The sequence below is a fragment of the Parasteatoda tepidariorum genome, chromosome 5 (assembly GCF_043381705.1).
Source record: "Parasteatoda tepidariorum isolate YZ-2023 chromosome 5, CAS_Ptep_4.0, whole genome shotgun sequence".
Lineage (NCBI taxonomy): Eukaryota > Metazoa > Arthropoda > Arachnida > Araneae > Theridiidae > Parasteatoda > Parasteatoda tepidariorum.
In genome coordinates this window covers 42842442-42862677 of record NC_092208.1, presented here as the reverse complement: position 1 = coordinate 42862677, position 20236 = coordinate 42842442, and the positions used below count along the sequence as shown (strand labels likewise).

The 20236-nt window shown below is 27.0% G+C and overlaps 1 protein-coding gene across 1 annotated transcript in view; it reads left to right on the top strand.

Moving 5' to 3' along the window:
• LOC107439121 (ubiquitin specific protease 5) overlaps window positions 1-18188 on the top strand; it is a gene marked incomplete at its 3' end in the record, with an annotated part of 31471 nt that extends 13283 nt beyond the window's left edge. The window contains 12 exon segments of the mRNA XM_043039966.2: window positions 385-479; window positions 986-1179; window positions 2652-2723; window positions 2874-2958; window positions 6148-6270; window positions 7307-7457; window positions 10756-10813; window positions 13546-13668; window positions 13747-13835; window positions 15015-15119; window positions 16024-16167; window positions 18055-18188. Coding sequence (XP_042895900.1) covers window positions 385-479; window positions 986-1179; window positions 2652-2723; window positions 2874-2958; window positions 6148-6270; window positions 7307-7457; window positions 10756-10813; window positions 13546-13668; window positions 13747-13835; window positions 15015-15119; window positions 16024-16167; window positions 18055-18188 — 1373 coding nt within the window.
• Window positions 18189-20236: the final 2048 nt, after the last annotated feature.

The window sequence follows — 20236 nt, the reverse complement described above, 5'->3', positions numbered from 1 at the left end:
CTAGAGCAATTAAGATTTGCCTCTTGGTGGGAGAAAATCCAATCACTAGATCAAAAGTTCTAAAAGTCTTCTGTTTTTTTGCATTGTGCATCAATGGTTTAAAATTATGTTAATCATAGTTTTTTCAACTAAAAAAAGTAACAAATAATTTTAAAAAAAACTCAGTGTTAAGTATTTTTGATATCCATTTTTATTCAAAAAATTCAGTTATTTTACCACAAATAGCACTTGTGTACAAACTTTTTTAAATGATTATTTTTATAAATATGTTTCATAGATAATAATATTTTATTTCAGTGACATTCATTCATAAGCTTTCAGTAACATTCATTCTTGAGCATAAGTTTATTTCTTTTTTTTCATTTTGCAATTTATTTTTAACAGATGTTTATTCCTATGATGAAGATAATATGGTGATTGATCCAAATCTGCCGCAACATTTAGCACATTTTGGAATTAATATTAAAGATCTACAAAAGGTAAAATTTTAAATTGCCTTTCCAAAATTGGAAACTCAAAATATTATTTTATGTCTTTATTTCTAAATTTACTTTATCTTTCTTATCCAAAATCTTATTTTAAAATATTAAGATATATACTTTTTATCATAGCCTTTTATGTTTTTTAAATTGAAGTTACTCAGAAAAACATGTAATAAATTACTACACTTTTTTCAAAATGGGCTTTTTCATTATTATCATATTTTCTAAAATGATTATATATATTTTATTTTTGTTAATTTTTTCTGTTTCTGATCCATCGTTATTGCGAATAAGCACTGAAATATTTTTAAATGTTAAAGTTTAATTATATTTTTCATATGCATTTTCTTTATTAAAATTTGCATATCATTTGTATCTGTTATGCATTGTAAAAATGCTGTATCTCCATATCTTTAATTTTTTCTTCTTCTTAATAGTGACAACATATTATAGTTATTTTTATACATTGTACAACACAAATTAATTCAAAGACTTTTACCTAGACTGATAAATCTATGGTGGAGTTAGAAATTGATTTGAACCAGCGTATTGGTGAATGGGCAGTAATACAAGAGGAAGGAACAAAATTAGTACCATTGTATGGGCCAGGTTATACTGGATTGGAAAACTTGGGCAATTCATGTTATTTGAATTCGGTAATGCAAGTTGTTTTCAACATTCCTGACTTCCTAGAATGGTTAGTACTGTTTCTTTATGAAAATGAAATAAGAGAAGTGTGTTTAAATTATTTTCACAACATGCTAAAGTTTAGTAATCAAAAATATTAAATTTAAATTAAAGGCAATTGACTTGGTAATAAAATACTATTCTCTTAGTAGAGCCTATAGAGCACAAAGGGAGAAAATATGCATGTATTTTTTGTAAATAGTGTACAAAAAGTAATTATGTATTAAAAATGCACCAAAATATATTACTGATATTGAAAAAATCATTACAATGAATTTTCTCAGGGACGACCACTTCCACAGTAAAATGGTCCTTAATGGAGGTTCAAAAAAATTGTTCAAAATGTTATTGAAGGTACAGGATTTTTCACAAGCAATTTTAGTTTTAGTGAGTGCCATTTTCTTGGTGCGGAATTACCACTTGTGTTGGTGTCATGAAAACGGGATCAATGAATAAAATTTAGTGTCGATGAAAATGACACCTACTGATACAGTTATGTGTAAAGCAAATTTATTAATTATGAATGATGGAACTATTATTAATAAACAATTATGTTTTTTGTCCAAGTTCGTATTTAGTTTTACAACATAAAAATTAGTTTATGTTAAAAAATAAGAAAAAATGATTTTTAAATAACTTTTTTTCTAATTTAGCCTCTAACTCTAAAAGTAAACCATTGATAGTGTCGTGCACTCTGCCTGGAACATAAGAATTTTCTATTTCTTTAAGAGATCCTTAAAAAGAGCTCTCTAAATAAGAGCCACTTACAATTATTTTGCATACATTTGAATCTTCTTATTTGTCTTGTTAATATTTTTGTTTTCATATTTTTTCGTGTTTCCTTATTTGATTTTTCCCGCATTTGGTGTGGAGGTTCGCCCGATCACTCGAAGTGGTTTTGATGGTCTGTCCTAAAGGTTTTTTCTCACGCAAAGTCTATGAAAATAATTTTGTGCCTCCAAAAGTGGCCGTAAGTAAAGGAGGTTGCTACACAGAGTACTTGTACATTCAGTTATGTACGTTCAGTTGCACAGAACACTGTACTTGTTTCTTTTAAAAGAAAAAAAAAGAATTAAAAAAAATGAATTTTCTCAATATTTATTAAAAAAGTAAAGTATTAAAGAAAGGTTTTTGCGAAAAATTTCATAAATTTTGTTTGATATTTTTTCTAATATATTACTTTATTAATTGTCAAGTATATTTTTTCGCTGTAAAATAAGTATAAATAAGAAAATATGTGCTATACGGAGCAAGAACAAAAAGGAAACAAATTAATTTTGGCAATACCACACTCAAATTACTACACTATAATATATTAAAAGCTAAAACTAAGAATGATTTAAAAAATCAACACAATTTTTATTACTAAGATCATGAAACTCACTTAAACAAAACTTAATTAAATAATTTGATTATTGCCATTTTTATTTGTTTTTGATATTCAAAAAGTATTTGATTTTAATTTTCTCTAATTGTTTCTAGCTATTATAAGAATTGTGAAGAAATATTTGCTGAGTCTCTTCTTGATGCACCAAAGAATTTTAATGTTCAGATGTAAGTATGTATTTGTGATGGATGTCAAACTTGTATTTTTTATTTTTACATTGGCTTGTTTTACTTTACTAGTTTATTACAAAACAAGTTTCTTTTAAAGAAATAATTACTGATAGTTATATTAATAGATAATTGTTCTGGTTTTTTCAGGGCTAAGCTTGCATATGGTTTATTAAGTGGAGAATATTCCAAACCTCCTGAAAGAAAAACGGATGATCCTCAAGAGGCAGTTGTGGTATAAAAACTATTTTTCATAGTTATATACTTTTTCTTTAAAGACTTTGTGAAATTTACACAATATTTTGGTCTGCAAATTATTGTTGCTGCTGTAGAATCTTGATTTTAACATTTTCTAGTGTGTGATGTTCATAGCATTGTCAGGTCCTAATACAAGTGATTTTACTCAGTTCTTTAATGCAAATTGTTCTGGTAAAAATGGTACCTTTAAGAAAAGTGTACAAAAAAATCGTTATTTTTGCAAAAATCGCAGTTATACTGGTAAAATCCACACCTCCCCAGAAAGAATAAAAATAAACTATATCTATAAATTTTTATTAAATGTAATTCCCAAAATTTTAAAAGTCACACGTGGTGATTCATATTCAGGTGATTTAAAAGTCACATGTGGTGATTCCTATTCATAAGGTTTAAAAACTGCACAGCAAAATTCATATGCATGCAGTTTAAATATTGCATATCATGGAAACGAAAAGTTTGCTATGAATTCCAAAAACTGATGAAGTTAATAATCCTAACCGTATTACTGCTCACTTCAACAGCTTCTGTAGAAACAATTTGGTATGTTCTAAATTGATTAGAAGTCATTCTTAAAAATATTCATTTAATTACGTAAGAGCTCTCAGATAATTAATTACATCAAATTATCCCAATATTTAAGAATTTCGCTAATCAGAGGATAATTATTTAGAAATTTTTTGAACCATTTTCTACCTGATGAACCATTTCATTATTAATATTTTTTTAAAAATAATGTTTTTTTTATTGTTTTTTTTTATATTTTAAGGACATTTGTCACTGAAAATTATGAAATGCTAAAAGTTTTTTTTAAAAAATAAAATGTTGCTAATGTTTTTACGAAAATGGGCATTAAGTTAAAACTCTTGGATTAGCCCCCTGATTGCATAAAAGTTTAAATTGAATTAAAATTTTTCACTGTCTGAGTTTTTGTATAGATATACAAAGGGTTTCAGGCACCTAAAAAATCATAACTGGTCCTCTATTTTTTTTAAGCCTAGAAATTTGGATTTTTTTCCGACTGCGGTCTCCTAGGAATTTTGATTTTTTCTTAACCCTGTTTGTGAATATATGTAACTGGGATTTGTGAATATATGATACTGTATGAAATCTGGAGGATGTCTACTTTTGTAGCGTATGGAACTGCCAATCATTTTAAATGTTTAATGAAATACTTGCAAATCCTCATATGCTTATTCTGAGTTGGATTTGGTGGAAGTATTCTTGCACTCTTATGTATAGCGGCCCTTTGCAAATGATTCTCAATATCAGGCTTTGTTTTCCGTGTTCTGAAATTGAATCGAAAAAGCTCTATCATTTTTGCTGATCACGAAACATAGCCATTTTTTTTCTCTCTAATATTCCTTTTAATTTATCGTTGGTGAAGCACCATCATTTTCATCACTGGCAAAATACCTTACTTGAGCTCTTTACTTATAGGTCAGTACCATAATCCTTGAACTTGACTTGGGGATCATTCACTAATAATGTATTTTCCTGTGGGTCACGAGAGCAATCAAGAATTACAAAGGCTTATCACCTCAAAATTTCCATCTCTCTTCTATTCACTTAATTTAATAAAGATAAGAATTTGTTGAGTTTTTAATTGTATGGTTTTTATCTGAGAGACCATTCCTACTTGAATATTTTTTTATTGTACTTTATTAATTTTTTTATAACTTTTAAAATTTTCAGTGCTCTTAGTTTGTTTCATGAAGAATTTCTATAATATTTAGAAGCAAGATTTTTAAAAAGTTTAAAGTGAGGGGCTTTCACTATTTAAATACATCAAAAAATCTTATGTTATTTAGATTTGTCATTCCAAAAAACTTTTAATTCATTCTTTATGATTTGATTCAAAAACAATTGAAATAAAGAAATTCAATTATCTCAGATTTAATAAATATTATAAGTTTAGGGACCATATACTAATCTACTTATGACAAAAATGTTTTGTTTCAATGCTCTTATTTACGAAATGATTAAAAGAAATTTTAATCATTTCATTAGAAAAATGTTGAACCAAGTAACAAATTTTTAATAAAAATTTATTTGGGGCCATTCAGTAATTTACATTTGTAATAGCAATTTATTAAAATTTGCTTAATTCTTTACATATCTCTATACATTTGGTATTAACAATAACATTAATTTTGTTAATGTTTTGTTGAATATGCTTTTATAAATTACTTTTTCTTAAAACTAAGGAAATACACTTGAGAAACTTTTTAAATGATAGTTAAATTAACTTTAATTTTGAATTAATTTTTTTACCTTATTAAATAATTATTAATTTAAAAATTTTATTGTTCACTCAATATAATTTTTTAATAATTTTATGGTGGCAAATATAATCAAAAAAAGAGTTCTTTGTTAGAAGCTAGTTATTCTAGAATGATCACATGAAGTTTTTGAAAATTATTTTGCATTTTGTTAATGTATATATGAGGAACTTTCTGCAATAGGAAAAAAGTTTTTCTATTAGTACGCATATCCTAATTATGATATTTTTTAAAAAGCTAAAAAATATTTTTTGAGTGCTTAAAAGATGTTTATTTTTTGTTGAAAAGTTTGACTTCATTCTGTATTAAATAAAATGATTGTATTCTTGATCTAAAATATTTATTTTAATCTTAAAACAGTAATTTTTCAAATTAACATATCTATCTAATAATGATTTACAGGAACTTTTTGATTATTTTAAAATTCACAATTATATTTGACTGCTGCATGCAATAGGTTTCTACATATCTCTCATTTTATATAAGAATAACACAGTAATAGCATCTGAAATATTTTGTTAGAAACTGTGTTAAAGATGTTTTGAATTCTTATGCTTTCTTTATTCATGAGAATCTGTATCTGTTTGTAAAAATTATATTTTGCTTATGACCTGTTCCATTCCATTATAAGAGAGAGAATCTGGGTAATTTATCATACTGGTGAAAATTTTTTTTAAAATATGTATATTTTAAATTTATTGAAAGATGTAGCCTTTATTTCTATACCTGTTTTTATATTTAAGTTAAAAGGTATCAATTTATGAACTTTTTTAAATAAAAATTTAACTTTCATTATAAACATAAGAAATTTTATTTAATCTTTCATTATATTGAGATTATTGCTTTGCTGTATATTTGCTTGTTTATCGATTAAAAAAATTTTCTAGGAACTTCCTGGAATAAAACCCCGTATGTTCAAAAATCTTATTGGTCAGGGTCATTCTGAGTTTTCAACTAAGCGCCAACAAGATGCTCAGGAATTTTTCTTACATCTTATAAGTGTGTTAGAGGTAATTATAAATAAAATGTTCTTCATCTTTTCAGTTATCTTTCAATGTTTACTTATTTTATAACGTTATTTTAAATATCCCTTTTAATTAAAGCTGTAAGCACCTTGCAATTATGAACAAGCAACTATGTGTACAACTTTTTTTTTGTTGGCCAAATAAGGTTATAGTCACTAAGTGATTTGCTACAATTTATTCTACTTGATGCTGAAATTTATTCATCTCGTAAAGATTATAAATATTAAATAAAGTTTTTTTAAGAACCTCAAAGTGCCATTAAATAATAGTAAATCTCGCAAGGTTCTTCAAATAAAAGCTTAGAAATTCATGCCATACCATATTATAAACAGACATTACATTAATAAAATTTCACAGAAAAGAAAAATAAAGTATATTTACATTACAATTTTTGCTGAACAAAATTATTTAAAATTTTTATATCCTGAAATTTTTTATTTACTAGCCGGGGTAAATTTTTTATTTAATGGCCACACTTTTTCTAAATAAAAGGAGAGGTAATGGATTATTCCAAAATGTAAAGCTTTGTTACTTTAAAATGAACTGATGTGTTTTGGGGGAAAAAAAATCAGGTTTGACAAAGAAAAAAAGATCTTTGAACCTCTTTTTTTTTCCTAATGTGAATGTTTTTGTATTATCAAGAAAACTGTGGAAAGGGAATAAGAAGGTACTAGAATGTTAATTATCTGACATGCATAGTACATGGTATCTCAAATGATATATATTTTGCTGCAACGCACTTCTCACTAACTAATGTTTTAAAAAAGTAGCGACTACAGTAATTTCAATACTTAATCCACTACCTCCGACCACTGGTCATTATAAGGATTTAGTGTCATCTTAATTGCAAACCACTCCGGTATATTTTGTTACTGGATGTTTTGTGTAATGACTTGTTCTTGTAAAATAATACTGGATGTTTTGTACTGGACTGGATGTCTTGTACTGGATGTTTTGTAATGACTTGTTCTTGTAAAATTAAAATCTTTGTAATTTTAATATTTTTTACTTCTTTAAATAGCGTCATTCACGTGGTAGAGGAAATCCTGCTGATGCTTTGAAATTCCAAGTAGAAGAACGAGTAGAATGTGCTTCCAAGAAAGTAAAATATACAACTAGAACTGATTATTTACTATCTTTAGATATACCTTTTGAAGGAGCTACAAATACAGGTGTGTATTTATCTTTATTTTATAAATTTTGTAAAAAATAAAAGTTCTAAAAATCTAATGAGCCAATTTGCCATGACTTATTATAATTTTTTTTTGTTCACTGATATTGTTATTGAGTTAAATTTAATAAAAGTTTTTTACCTTTCAACACCATTATAAGAAAACTTAATGGAATCCATTCAGTAACACACTATTCTAGACAAATATGTTTTGTAATACAGTCCACATTTGGAACTGAATCTGTAACGTTTCTCCATTGATAGATGAAGATCTTCTCAAAATTTTTTAGAAAATTTATTGCACCTTTCCTAATTTTATTAGACCACTTTGTTTGTGATTATTGTCTTAGTTGTACGTTATCACAAAGATACCAGGATGTTGAAAGTCCATCAATTGTCTGGTCATTGAGCTAAATGACTAGCCTCTTGTCAATTATTCCTAACTATGGTTTATTTGTTATCCTATTATTACCATAGTGAAACTTGAAGGAATCAATTTGGTTTAGTACTTTAGAATCCAAAATCCAATCCACACCTTATCATGGTTCAACCTGTAAGTAACCATGGCTTGAGCTTAGTGAGTAGACATGGATGAGTCTTTGCAATGTGCACCTGACTGGTGTAGGAAAATACTGACTAGTACCTTTCCAATCTTCGGAAATGAATCTGCAGAAGAGTATATATTAACATTATCTTCCAATTTTATTAACATATTTTGAAAGGCTCCAAAATAGGAATTAATTCTTTACTCTGACATACCGTTTATTATTATTAATTATCTAGTCAATATTTTTATTTTAATTGTACTACTTTAAGTTTAAAGTTGCTCAAAAAGTATCTATTTTTTAACATATTACAAATTCCTAGTTATCAAAATTTGTGACAGAAAAATAATTAACAATGTAGACAATAAGTTTAATGAAATAATGCCTTCAAAAGTTCCAATTATATTCTCTATTATTTTCTAATTTTATTTTGCATTAGAGAACAAGTTTGACTAATTCAGATATGCCCTCTGTTTGGTTTTAGACCTAAAGCTTCAGACTTTTCATTAGTTGTTATACTTCCGAATTCAACACAAAATGTTTTAATTGTTTCGTAAAACCAAAAAACCTGTTTCAATTGTTTCGTAAAAACCCTGCTAAAATTGAGTGATTTTATAACGGTATTTACGACTACTAATGTTCAACTCTGATGCCTTGTAATTTCAAATCCAATCCAGAAGACAAGGGAACTCCTGAATCAAATATTGGGAGAAATTTGCCTTTGTGGAGAAATTTTTGATGGAACTAACTACTTTACGTCAGCACTGTGGTCAGTGCAAGTCTGATGCGAAATTGGTATCGACCAGCCATCGCTGGGATTTGAACCTGGTTCACCTCATTGAAGGGTGAATATTCCATCCCCTGAGCCATCACAGCTTAAATTGATTGATTTGAAAAAAATTTCATCAAAAGTCCACATTTATCTTTTTTTTTTTTAAATGTAAGGAAAAAATCATTAATAAAAGACAGAACATTCCTCACTTAACATTTAACGAAAGTAGAATGGCTGTTAAATGGGCAAAAATTGGAATTNTGACTAATTCAGACATGCCCTCTGTTTGGTTTTAGACCTAAAGCTTCAGACTTTTCATTAGTTGTTATACTTCCGAATTCAACACAAAATGTTTTAATTGTTTCGTAAAACCAAAAAACCTGTTTCAATTCGTAAAAACCCTGCTAAAATTGAGTGATTTTATAACGGTATTTACGACTACTAATGTTCAACTCTGATGTCTTGTAATTTCAAATCCAATCCAGAAAACAAGGGAACTCCTGAATCAAATATTGGAGAAATTTGCCTTTGTGGAGAAATTTTTGATGGAACTAACTATTTTACGTCAGCACTGTGGTCAGTGCAAGTCTGATGCAAAATTGGTATCGACCAGCCATCGCTGGGATTTGAACCCGGCTCACCTCATTGGAGGGTGAATATTCCATCCCTGATTTGAAAAAAAATTCATCAAAAGTCCGCATTTATCTTCTTTTTTTTTTTAAATGTAAGGAAAAAATCATTAATAAAAGACAGAACATTCCTCACTTAACATTTAACGAAAGTAGAATGGCTGTTAAATGGGCAAAAATTGGAAATTTGTTCAAATAAAAAATATGAGCTGTTGATTGAGTTAATGCTTGTTGTCTTACTCCCGCCATATAATAATGTGACATGGAAGAGGGTATTTAGCGTTGTCTCTGAGACAAGCACACTCATTTCCATTTTTAAATATCAATTGAAAATTTGGTTAGTTTATTGATTGTTAAATCAAAGTGAAAATTCCTTGTTTTGAGTGAAACTTCAGCAATGTATTTTTAAGAAAAGCGAAATATTGGACTTTTAAGTTTTCATTAAGAATAAAAATTTTGATTTTTTTTTTCAATCTATTAATTTTTATTCTTCAGAGTTATGTGTTATTATTGTTGTTGTCATAGGCCATTAAGGCAAGGGGTGTGGTTGTTCTTGTTTTCCAATGACGCCATTTATGGCAAAGAATTCGACTTCTGCCACACCCGTGTTATAAGGTGAACCCATTCATACATCTATTCATTGATCCACAGATTGTAATTTTAACCTGATCCACAGACGAATCAGTCTCCAATTCTCCCATAGGTAGGATTTGTTATGGAAACATGGAGGTCTTTGTGGCTGAACAGATTTACTACATGGGGAGTCTTCGGCCAGTGTGGATCGAACTCACGATCACTTGGACATGGGCTCAACACCCTTGCAACCAGGCTATCTCGGACTCTATGTAAAATATTCGTTACAAAACTTTCCAATTCAGTATCCCCAGGGGTATAATTTGTTATGGGAACTTGGAGGATTTTGTGACCCAACAGATAATACATGCACAAGTCACCATTTACTGTCCTGGAATTTTCAGCCAGCTGGATTTTAACTCAAGTTCTCATGAACGGGAGTCCAGTTCCCTGATATTCCCCTCCACTCCGTCATGGAGATTTTCATCGAATTTAGGGGGGATGCTTTATCTGAATTTTATAAGATATTCCTGAAATAACTTGTTTAAGTTGAATATAATTTGTTTTTGACCTAAAAAAGGAATTATTTAAGAAAAATGAATGTTCTAGAAATGATTGTTTATACTATACGTAATATTTTATATGCTTAATCTTTTGTGAAATATTTTATATCTGAATTATGTATGTTTAAGTTTTTATATTTTTAATTTAAAGGTAAACTGGCTTTTTTTTAAAAAAAATACCATCAGATTAATTAGTCATATTTTTTTATTTATCTAGAGGAACTAAAGGAATTTGAAAATAAAAAGGCTGAAATACTTGCTAGAGGAGACCGATTGTAAGATTTCTTTTATTTTTTTACCTTAATCTTTACTGTGTTTTTCCTCAGATGAATTTAAGTTACATGCTTTTATGTAAGGGTTCTCATTACCACTTATGTAATTTTTCTATTTTTTTACTTTATCTCTGTTAAATGTTTAAGATTCTTCCTTTGGCTTTAGAAGAGCAAAAAACTGTTCCCCCCGATCATTTATTATTTTTTTTAGTTTTTTTACTTATGTTTTTATTTATTTTTCTGAGAATGTTAAAAAGTAACTGTACCGCTAAAATTTTTCTTTTATGTATTATTCATAACAAATTAAAATTCTTTAAATAAAACTGTAAACCAATTGATTGATAAGAATTGAGGTGAAGTGAGGAATAAGAATTTTAATATTTCAATTAGGGATCATTTACTCTTTTTTTTTATGTGTATATATTTATGTTATGATGTATATTTGGCAGAATTTATCAAAAATAAATTTCTTTAAATTTAAAGTAGGCAGTTTATATAATTTTGAATTAATATAGGCATGAAATCATCTATCAGATCTACGATTTTCAGCTTTTTGTTTATTTATTTTTTTGTCTCTCCTGCTAAAGTTTACCTATCATGCACTTTTCAAAATCTATAAAAATTAATTTTAAATAGATACATTTATTAAGATTCAGGTCAGGTGCTTGCAATGTGGATTTTACAATATGACTTTTGACATTGCTAGTTAAGTTTTGTAAATTAATATGCTGTGTCAATTAAACGGTGATTTCTATTCATAGGTTTGTGATGTAAATCTTTCATATTTATATTAAGTTTTTTTTATCTGTAGAAATTCAATTTTTTTAAAATTAAAACTTTGATACAATTATTCCAGCATTTAAAAATAATTAGTTTAAAACTATTGATTTAAGTCACAATGAATGTCACAGTTGAAATAACTTGATTTAAAAGGAAATCATTTAAATTTGACTGTGATTTTTTTTTAAATTGTTACTTTAAACCAGGGTTGGCAGGTTTTTGACGTGACAGTTTTTGACCGTTTAAACCATGGTTTAAACCGTCACGTCAAAAACCTCACTGTCAAAAATGTCAAAAACCTATATTCATATGTGAAATTTAATTAATACATGAAATTTATATATTTTTTAAAGGATAGTGTTTCTAAATATGTTCTAGAAAAAATAAATTTAAAATTTTGAAGAAACACTTATATTTTGAATAGTAACCAAAATCTTGTACTTTTGAAAGCTCACATCTTTTGTAATATTATGTATTCATTTTCATGTGTTATTGAAAATCTGCAGTGATATTATTAAGAAATTTATTTATAACCAAATTTAGTGTATAGTATAGATTATACTAAAAATTAGACATTTTTAAAGATAAACATTAGCAGTTTTGTACATTAGACATCTTCTTTTAAAGAAAAATCTTTTTAATATTCTTTTAAATCTTCTTAATAATCTTTTTAACATAAGACAATACAAATTTAAGTGCTTTCTGTTAAATACACAGAGTAGTTAGTGTCGATTTACAGTATATTCAGCCTATTCATTTACTATGCTGAAAATTTAGTTTATCCAAATACTTGTGAATTTCATTTTGCTGAATACTATATAGTTTTGTTGAATATCTAAATATTCAGCTGTTGAATAATTACTTCTTGCTTTCAAGATATGCATTATTTGTATTCTTAATACAAGTGGAGAAAAAAAAATTAAGAGATAAAAATTGTTTTAAAATGATAAGTGTAATAATTATAAATAAATATAATAAACAATATGAATTATATTTATCATTATTCATAAATATAACTACTTTTAAATTCAAATTAACATACTGGATAATAAAGATATTCGGTATAACATTAAAATTTTTTTTCATACACTTGTATCAAGTTTGTATTTATACAACATAACTTGTAAGTTCCTTATAAATATTAGTTATATGTTCCTTATATGTCAAAAATGCATAGTAATAAACTTTTAATTTTCTTAAGTATCAAAAAAAAAATTTTTTTTTTCAAAATATAAATATTTAAAAAAATTTTGTGCAAAATTTTTCTGCACATGCATTTGAATATAAATTTCTGAGATTTTAAATCTGTTATTTTACCTTAATTTTAATTAAAAAATATTTTAAAACCTGCTGATTACCTATAGTATAATTAAATTTCAATATAATGCATGGCAACTGTTGGTAGTTTTGAAGTTTATATATTTTTTTGGCAAACTTTAGTTTTTGACATTTTTGACGGGTTTTTGACGGTTTAAACCAGTATTATACCCTTGTCATGTCAAAAACCACTTTTTGACGTCAAAAACCCAACCCTGCTTTAAACAATTTTATTAAACAGTTTTATTTAATTATTAATTTTAAGTTTGAAATATTTTTTTACATGTTTATATGTAATTAATAGTTACATTCTTTAGGGTGTGATTATTTTAAAAGTGTGATATCATTGGTAATGAAGATCTTTTACTGAGAAATAATGCATGTAAATTATCATGTTTCAAAATAAGCTGGAAAAGAAAATCTAGATGTTGATAAGAGTTGCATGAAATGTATAATTTTCCATTAAATGTATGTAAAATAATTTGCTGGCAATAAAAATTTTTTTAATTTAGTTTTATGTTTATTAAAATAAAGTAGTTTTAAAAATTATTAAATGTGCTGTTAGTGTTAATCAGTAATGAAGATAGACTTGTACATGAGACTTTATAATTGATTTTAAATTTAATTTCATTCTGTAGAAAACCAGAAGAAATTGTCAAACCTAAAATACCGCTGCAAGCTTGCTTCGAACGATTTGCAGCTGAAGAAATTGTTGATGATTTTTACAGTACAGCTCTAGATCAGAAGACAACTGCTAAAAAGTTTGTAATGTTTTAAAAAATGTTTCTATATTTTTGTTGGCTTAATTTTATTTTTTATTAATATATATTTTTTTCCAGAACTACTAGATTGCGAACTTTTCCCGATTATCTTCTTTTACATTTAAAGAAATTCACTATTGGTGATGATTGGGTTCCTAAAAAACTAGGTAAGGATGTTTTGATAGCTGTTTAATTGTTGTTGTACCTTCACTATTTTAATTTTTAATCATGCACTGGTCATCCTGCATAGTTCTACATATTCATAAAACATTTATTTAATCAAGTATAAGGGAATTGGGGAGAACATAATTTGATACTAAACTTTCACTTTTTGGAGTTGTGATTTCAAGCACTCTCTGTGAAATCAGTTTAAAGATTGTAATGTTTGCAAGTGGGCTAATTTGTAACACAAAATCTCAACTAAAAAACTTTCTGCGAACACAAAAATCTCAAATAATATACTTTCTGCAAGCTATTTATTGACTCTTGTAACTACTTTAAACTCTTTTACTGCTACCTAGTTTTGACGAAATTTATTTCAAAAATCACCAATTGTTTTTAAATGTTTTAATTTTAATAAAATTCTATATTGATTGTTATACATACCAGCTTATTTTTCTTTAAACATAGCAATTTTTTTGAAGATATAAACTAGTTATTGACTTATCAAATTTTCTGTTATTGGAGGAATTATCAGAAATTAATGAAATTTATTCCACACTATCTTCCGCACTATCTCATCATTTCAAATTTGTCTGCTTTCTCAACACAGTCTAACAGAGATTATTATTGTCAAAATTCAGCTTAATTATGTAACATACATGTAGCAAAACTTGCAAGTATGAGATCCTTAAAATTTGTACACAAAACTTTATATTGTTTAAGTTTGATTAAATAATGCTTTAATAATGGAATAAATCAATAAACGGATAAGCCTGTAATTAAGTAACGGAAGATAAATTCTTTGTGTTTTGCTCTTAACGAAGTTTTCAGAATTCAGCTTTTGAATGTTTATTAGAACAAGTTAGAGATGTTTTAAAAAAGTAGTCTCAGCAATTTTGCCCCATTTATTTGATTGCTTTTTAGAAATAAAAAACTAGATGAGAAATATTCTGCAGATGCTATAATAATCTGAAATTCTCACTGCCATGCTGGAGTGTTTATGCTACGAGCTGATAGTGGTATAAATAAAAATACACAATCACTTTGTAATTCTAATCATCTGCATGCTTTCTGTCACTGTACATTTCATTTAAGTTATGTTCTATTAGTGATGATTTCGTCATGGTGTTGAGAATTTTCACAAACATGAGTATATATGTAACAGCTTCTAAATTTCTTTTTAGATGTTTCAATAGATGTCCCTGATATATTAGACTTGGGTGTACTTCGAGGAATGGGTATTCAACCTGATGAAGAGGAACTCCCTGAAGCTCCTTCTTCTGAAAATGGTATTCCCTATTGACAATATATTTTTTATGGTTTTAAAAATAAGATCACAATTTTATAATGTTGTAAGCATTCAGATTATTTTTATTAAATTCTTACTACTATTAAATTATATGAATCCTGGATGCATTGTTGAGATGAGGGCTAATATATAGTTGCTGGTGCTGAATATTTCAGAAAATTTAAACTGTTCTTTTTTCTTTTCCAATCTAATTTTTTTTGAAAAGCAAAGTTTTCCATTTTATTATTTCATAACATTCAGAAACTTGCTTCAGATCAGAAAAATTCTTAAAATTTGTCATTCCTGTTAACTCGGATGAATTCCACTTCATTTATTGTAATTAAATAAAATCAAAAATAATACAATTATCTTTATGTACCTTCTTAAATTTATTTGCTTTCCTTTGTGAAAATAAAAGGCTGCTATGCAACCTTTCATTAAAAACAGGCTGTCTCCTAAAAATCGACTTAAGCCCCTGGAAATGTTGTAGTTTTTTCCACTCATATAACAACAGATTTTTAACTATGAACTATTTACAATAGGCAATACTTTATGCCAAAATTTTGCCAGCATAGGGCAATTTCTTTGATCTTAACAGTGGGTTAATGATATCAATCTTAGTATCATCCTAAAATGATCTAATATTATAATCTTAAAATGAATATCAATCGAGGTTTGAACAATTATTTGAATTTCATGCTGATTCAATACTGAATTTATATACAAGAGCTGTGGAGCCAGCAGTTGGAATGTACGATTCCAATTATTGACTTTTTGGGGATCTCAACTTTAACATATACTTTTTTTTGACATCTTACAAGTTGTGTCTTTTGATATGATATATTAAGTTCTTTACATTAGAAAAATATCTTATGAAATTTAAAAAAAATTATCTTTACTTTTAGAGTTTCAATACAACGAAGCACTTTTGTACCAATTGTCAGAAATGGGTTTTCCTCTGGATGGTTGCAAAAGGGCCTTGTATGAAACACAAAATCTAGGTATTGGTGCTGCTATGAACTGGGTAATGGAGCACATGAATGATGAAGGTAAAATTTTAAATTTCTATTCATGCTGCTTTATGGTATTAACTCTTTAACGACCTAAGCAGATCAAAATTTACCACCGTTAACATCCTTAGTTTTTCAGAAGGGAAAAATTGCAAATGAGCTCTCCCATTTTGTTCTGAGTTTTAGTGGGTCGTTTGCTTTACAGCAGGTAAGCAAGTCCCCTCCATATCACTAATAAATCAAAGACGTGCTTTACCTGTCAGAGGAACTTTTTGGCATTTAAACTGAACCAAGAATTTGATTTTCCAACATTCCCTAGTTTTTTTCCCAAGAGAAAATTTTTTGAGGAATATATAAGCGCAAATGAAATAAATAATAAAAAAAAATTTTTTTTTTTTTCCTAATCTGCTTTTATTTGGGGTCATTAATTCTGAAAGCAAATTATTTTATATGTGAAATTTATTTTATTATTTAAAAAAAATACATATACATTATAAAAAAATTTATTATTATTATTATTTTTATTTTTATTATGTCTTATTTAAAAAGGTGTTGATCTGCAAAGTAACAAAATGTTTTTATTAGTTGTACATGAGTTAATAATAACTGAAATTAGACTTTTCTTTAGCTATATACTTCGAATAAATTTCTTGTAATATTGAAGCTTGATAGTGGGAATATGTGAAAATATGTTTGCAGTAAATAATTACTTTTATATTTCTTTAAACTGATTTCATGATTTAATTGAATGTTTAAAAAAATAAATTTTCAAATTCTCAAATATTTAGTTGTAATTGTTATCAGATATTCTAAAACTGGCAATTACTGTTTCTGAAAAATACTATATAAAACTGTTACAAATTGGTGAGCTCTAGTAAAAAGGAAATTTGAATATAGAAAGTAAATGTAGAAAAAGAAAACAGATGCTTAAAATGAGCAATGTGGTCAAAAATTAAAATTTTCAGTTAATATTACTAAATTTTCTCCAACATCAAGTTAGTTATTTATGATACAAGTTTATAAAATTTATTTGTACTTGTTTCGTCTTCCTTTAGAATTTATTTATTTTCATTTGAACCTGTACTTCATAGATTTTGAAGGTATGGTATAAGTCGTTAATTTTACTTTTTGCATATTTTGCCACAGTTTGAGAATTTTTTAAGTGAATTGAAACATTCTTGTACATTATTATAAAATTTATTTATCCAAAACTATTCCATCCAAATATAAATTTTTTTTTTAAGATTAATTATATAATAGCACTCTTTAAAATTTTTACATAATTTTGAAGAATCTAATTTTGAATAACAAAGTACAAAATTTGAAATAAATAGTTAAAATAGTTTTTGTAAAGTTAAATTTTAAGAAAGTTGTATATTTAAAATTTGATTTCTCAAGAACACCGGCAGATATTTTTTGAATTTCGTATTTTTTAAAATTACGTACTTATATTATTATTTCACATTATTTATATATTTTGATAGCAAATGTAATATCTTGTAGTTTTTTTTATAATCATGATTAAATTCTAATTGTCCCTGAAGGCCATATTTGTTCAAGAGAGAAAATTACAAAAAAAAAAAATTCTGAAGCAAATATGGAAAATTATAGTTAAGAGGAAATTAAAACTGATGCATGAATATGTTCGGTTAAAAGCTGAATATTAGATTCATTTCATTAACTTATTTTTAGTTGTCACTTTCTACTATGTTAATCATGCTACCTGAATATGTCTTTGCTATCAAATTGACAACAAAATACAGTTGGTGTGTACTAATACTAAGACTAAGCTGTCACAGATATATTTTAAACATTGTGGCAATATAGCCACAATTCAAAAATATTAATTCTGTTTTGAGACTATGAATAGTTGTTTAAAATAAACAAATTCCAAAATTGGTACATAAATGATCTATTTGAATTTAGATTTTGATGCTCCATTTCATTTACCTGGCACTAAACAGAGTAATCCTAATTTCAATGCTGATCCTGAAGCTATAGCAACTATAGTGTCCATGGGATTTACTCCTGCACAAGCTCTTAAAGCCTTAGAAGCAACGGTAAGAAGAAATTTTGGTTATTCAATGATTATTCAGATACTTTATTTATATTTTTGATGTACTACCTAACTTCATACAATTTTCCAATTTTTATTTTCTCATCTACTAATTCTTATTTTTTACTGGTTATTAGTAATTATTTTAAATGTTTCCTAAGTATTATGCACAATTCTAAAATTACTAAAACAATATGACTGCTCTTTTGGGAAGGAGGGAAAAATTTATTTTCAAGGCAATCAAGTCTAAAAATTCATAAAATATTCAAATGTTGTATGTTTTTAGCTGGAACAATTTTCCTCAAACTCTGATTATTAAAAGACCTAATTTCATGAAATTTTGTTACAAATTGTTTGAAAATTTACAAACCTTGCTCTAGAAAAAGATGCGATTTTCATTCAAAAGAAAGGAAAACAAAATTCTTTATGAAATTGTTTGTAAGTTTGACTGTTCTGAAAACTGCCAGTTTTATTTGCAACTTAAAATTAAATTAGTTTATTAACAAAATTTTTAAATCTCTACAAAATTGTTTTCTGCTATCAGCAATTAGACGACCATTATCTTGGAAATAGCTGCCAAGAAGTCAGATCCTAGTCTCCTAAAGGTACGATTCTGAAACAAGTTTCATTCCTTTGTAAATCCACACGGTTTTGTTAACTGTGTTTTCTACAGTTATTGTTATTGGTTTTCATACACTCCATGATTACCATTAAATCCTAGTTTTTGTAATATGAAAAAATTATGCCTCACAAATTGCACATTTGAGCTATCACTTTTGGACACTCTTGATTATCTAAGATTTTATCTTAAATCCACATTCTTTCTTATCATGTATTGCTACGAATTAAGACCAGACTTTTACTATCAAGCTTTTTATTAAATAAGGTATTATGGAAACACTCTAGTTTTGAAGGCACTGTGAATCTGAGAAAAGTGCAGATAAATTGAGTTTTATTTTTCAATTAAATTTGCATTATGTGTTACAGAAAGCAAATTACTCTTTAATTGTCTGATAATTTAAAATGAATTATTTCTGGCAATTTTATTTTCTAAGCAAACTGTTTATTAATTAAACTTTTCAATTTCTGACTGATTTTTGTAGAAAAATTGGTTTTTATTTTTTAAAAGATAGAATTGAACATTTATTTTTCATTTATTTATTATTATTATTCAGGGAAGACACTAGGCTTTCAAAATTTTTCCTTCAGATATCCTATTTCGAGCACTTGTCTTTATTCTTTTCATGGCTGAAAAGCCTCTCTCAGCATCAGCTGATGAAATTGGCAATACTGAGGCTATCTTTGCTAATTTAGAAAATTCTGGAAATTCATCACTATACTGTTTGATGAAGATTCTAAGAAAGTCTTTCATAGTCATAGATTTAAAGTTTAATACGATCTGTTTAAAATACTGAAAGTTATTTTTAAGTTTATCACCAGAAATCAGTTCTCCAAATGTTCTAATCAATAAATCAATATCTTCTGATCCATAATTCAGTAATTCCTCTGAATTCGTTGGATAATTAAACGGGTTTAACATTGAATCTAGTGATTTTAATACATCTAATGACTCCGCTGGAAAACAAAACTTTAAATTACCTACAACTTCAGATATAAAATTAGACTTAAAATGTTCATTTAAAGTTTGCTTTCCAAGTTTTATATTCTGATAAACAACATCATCTTCATCATTAGTACAATTTTCAATATAATTATTTTCATGCTCCCCCTTATTACCTTTAAGATTCTCTAAAACACTTATACAACTGGATACCATTACATTCACCTTAGAGAAAATCACATTTTGATGCTGAAATAATACATTTAATTTTTTTACTGGCTCTAAAACGTCCAGTATGATCGCAAGTAAAAATGGGAAATTGGCATTCTTTATTTTTGACAACAAACCTTTTGCTTTTACAGAGTTTAAATCGTTCTTTTTTTCGGCGATATGCTCAAGTGCCTCTACGATGGACCCAAAGCACTGTATTACAGCGCTCACCGCTTCATACAAGCTCAGCCATCGAACATTTTTGGGTTCTTTCAATTTTA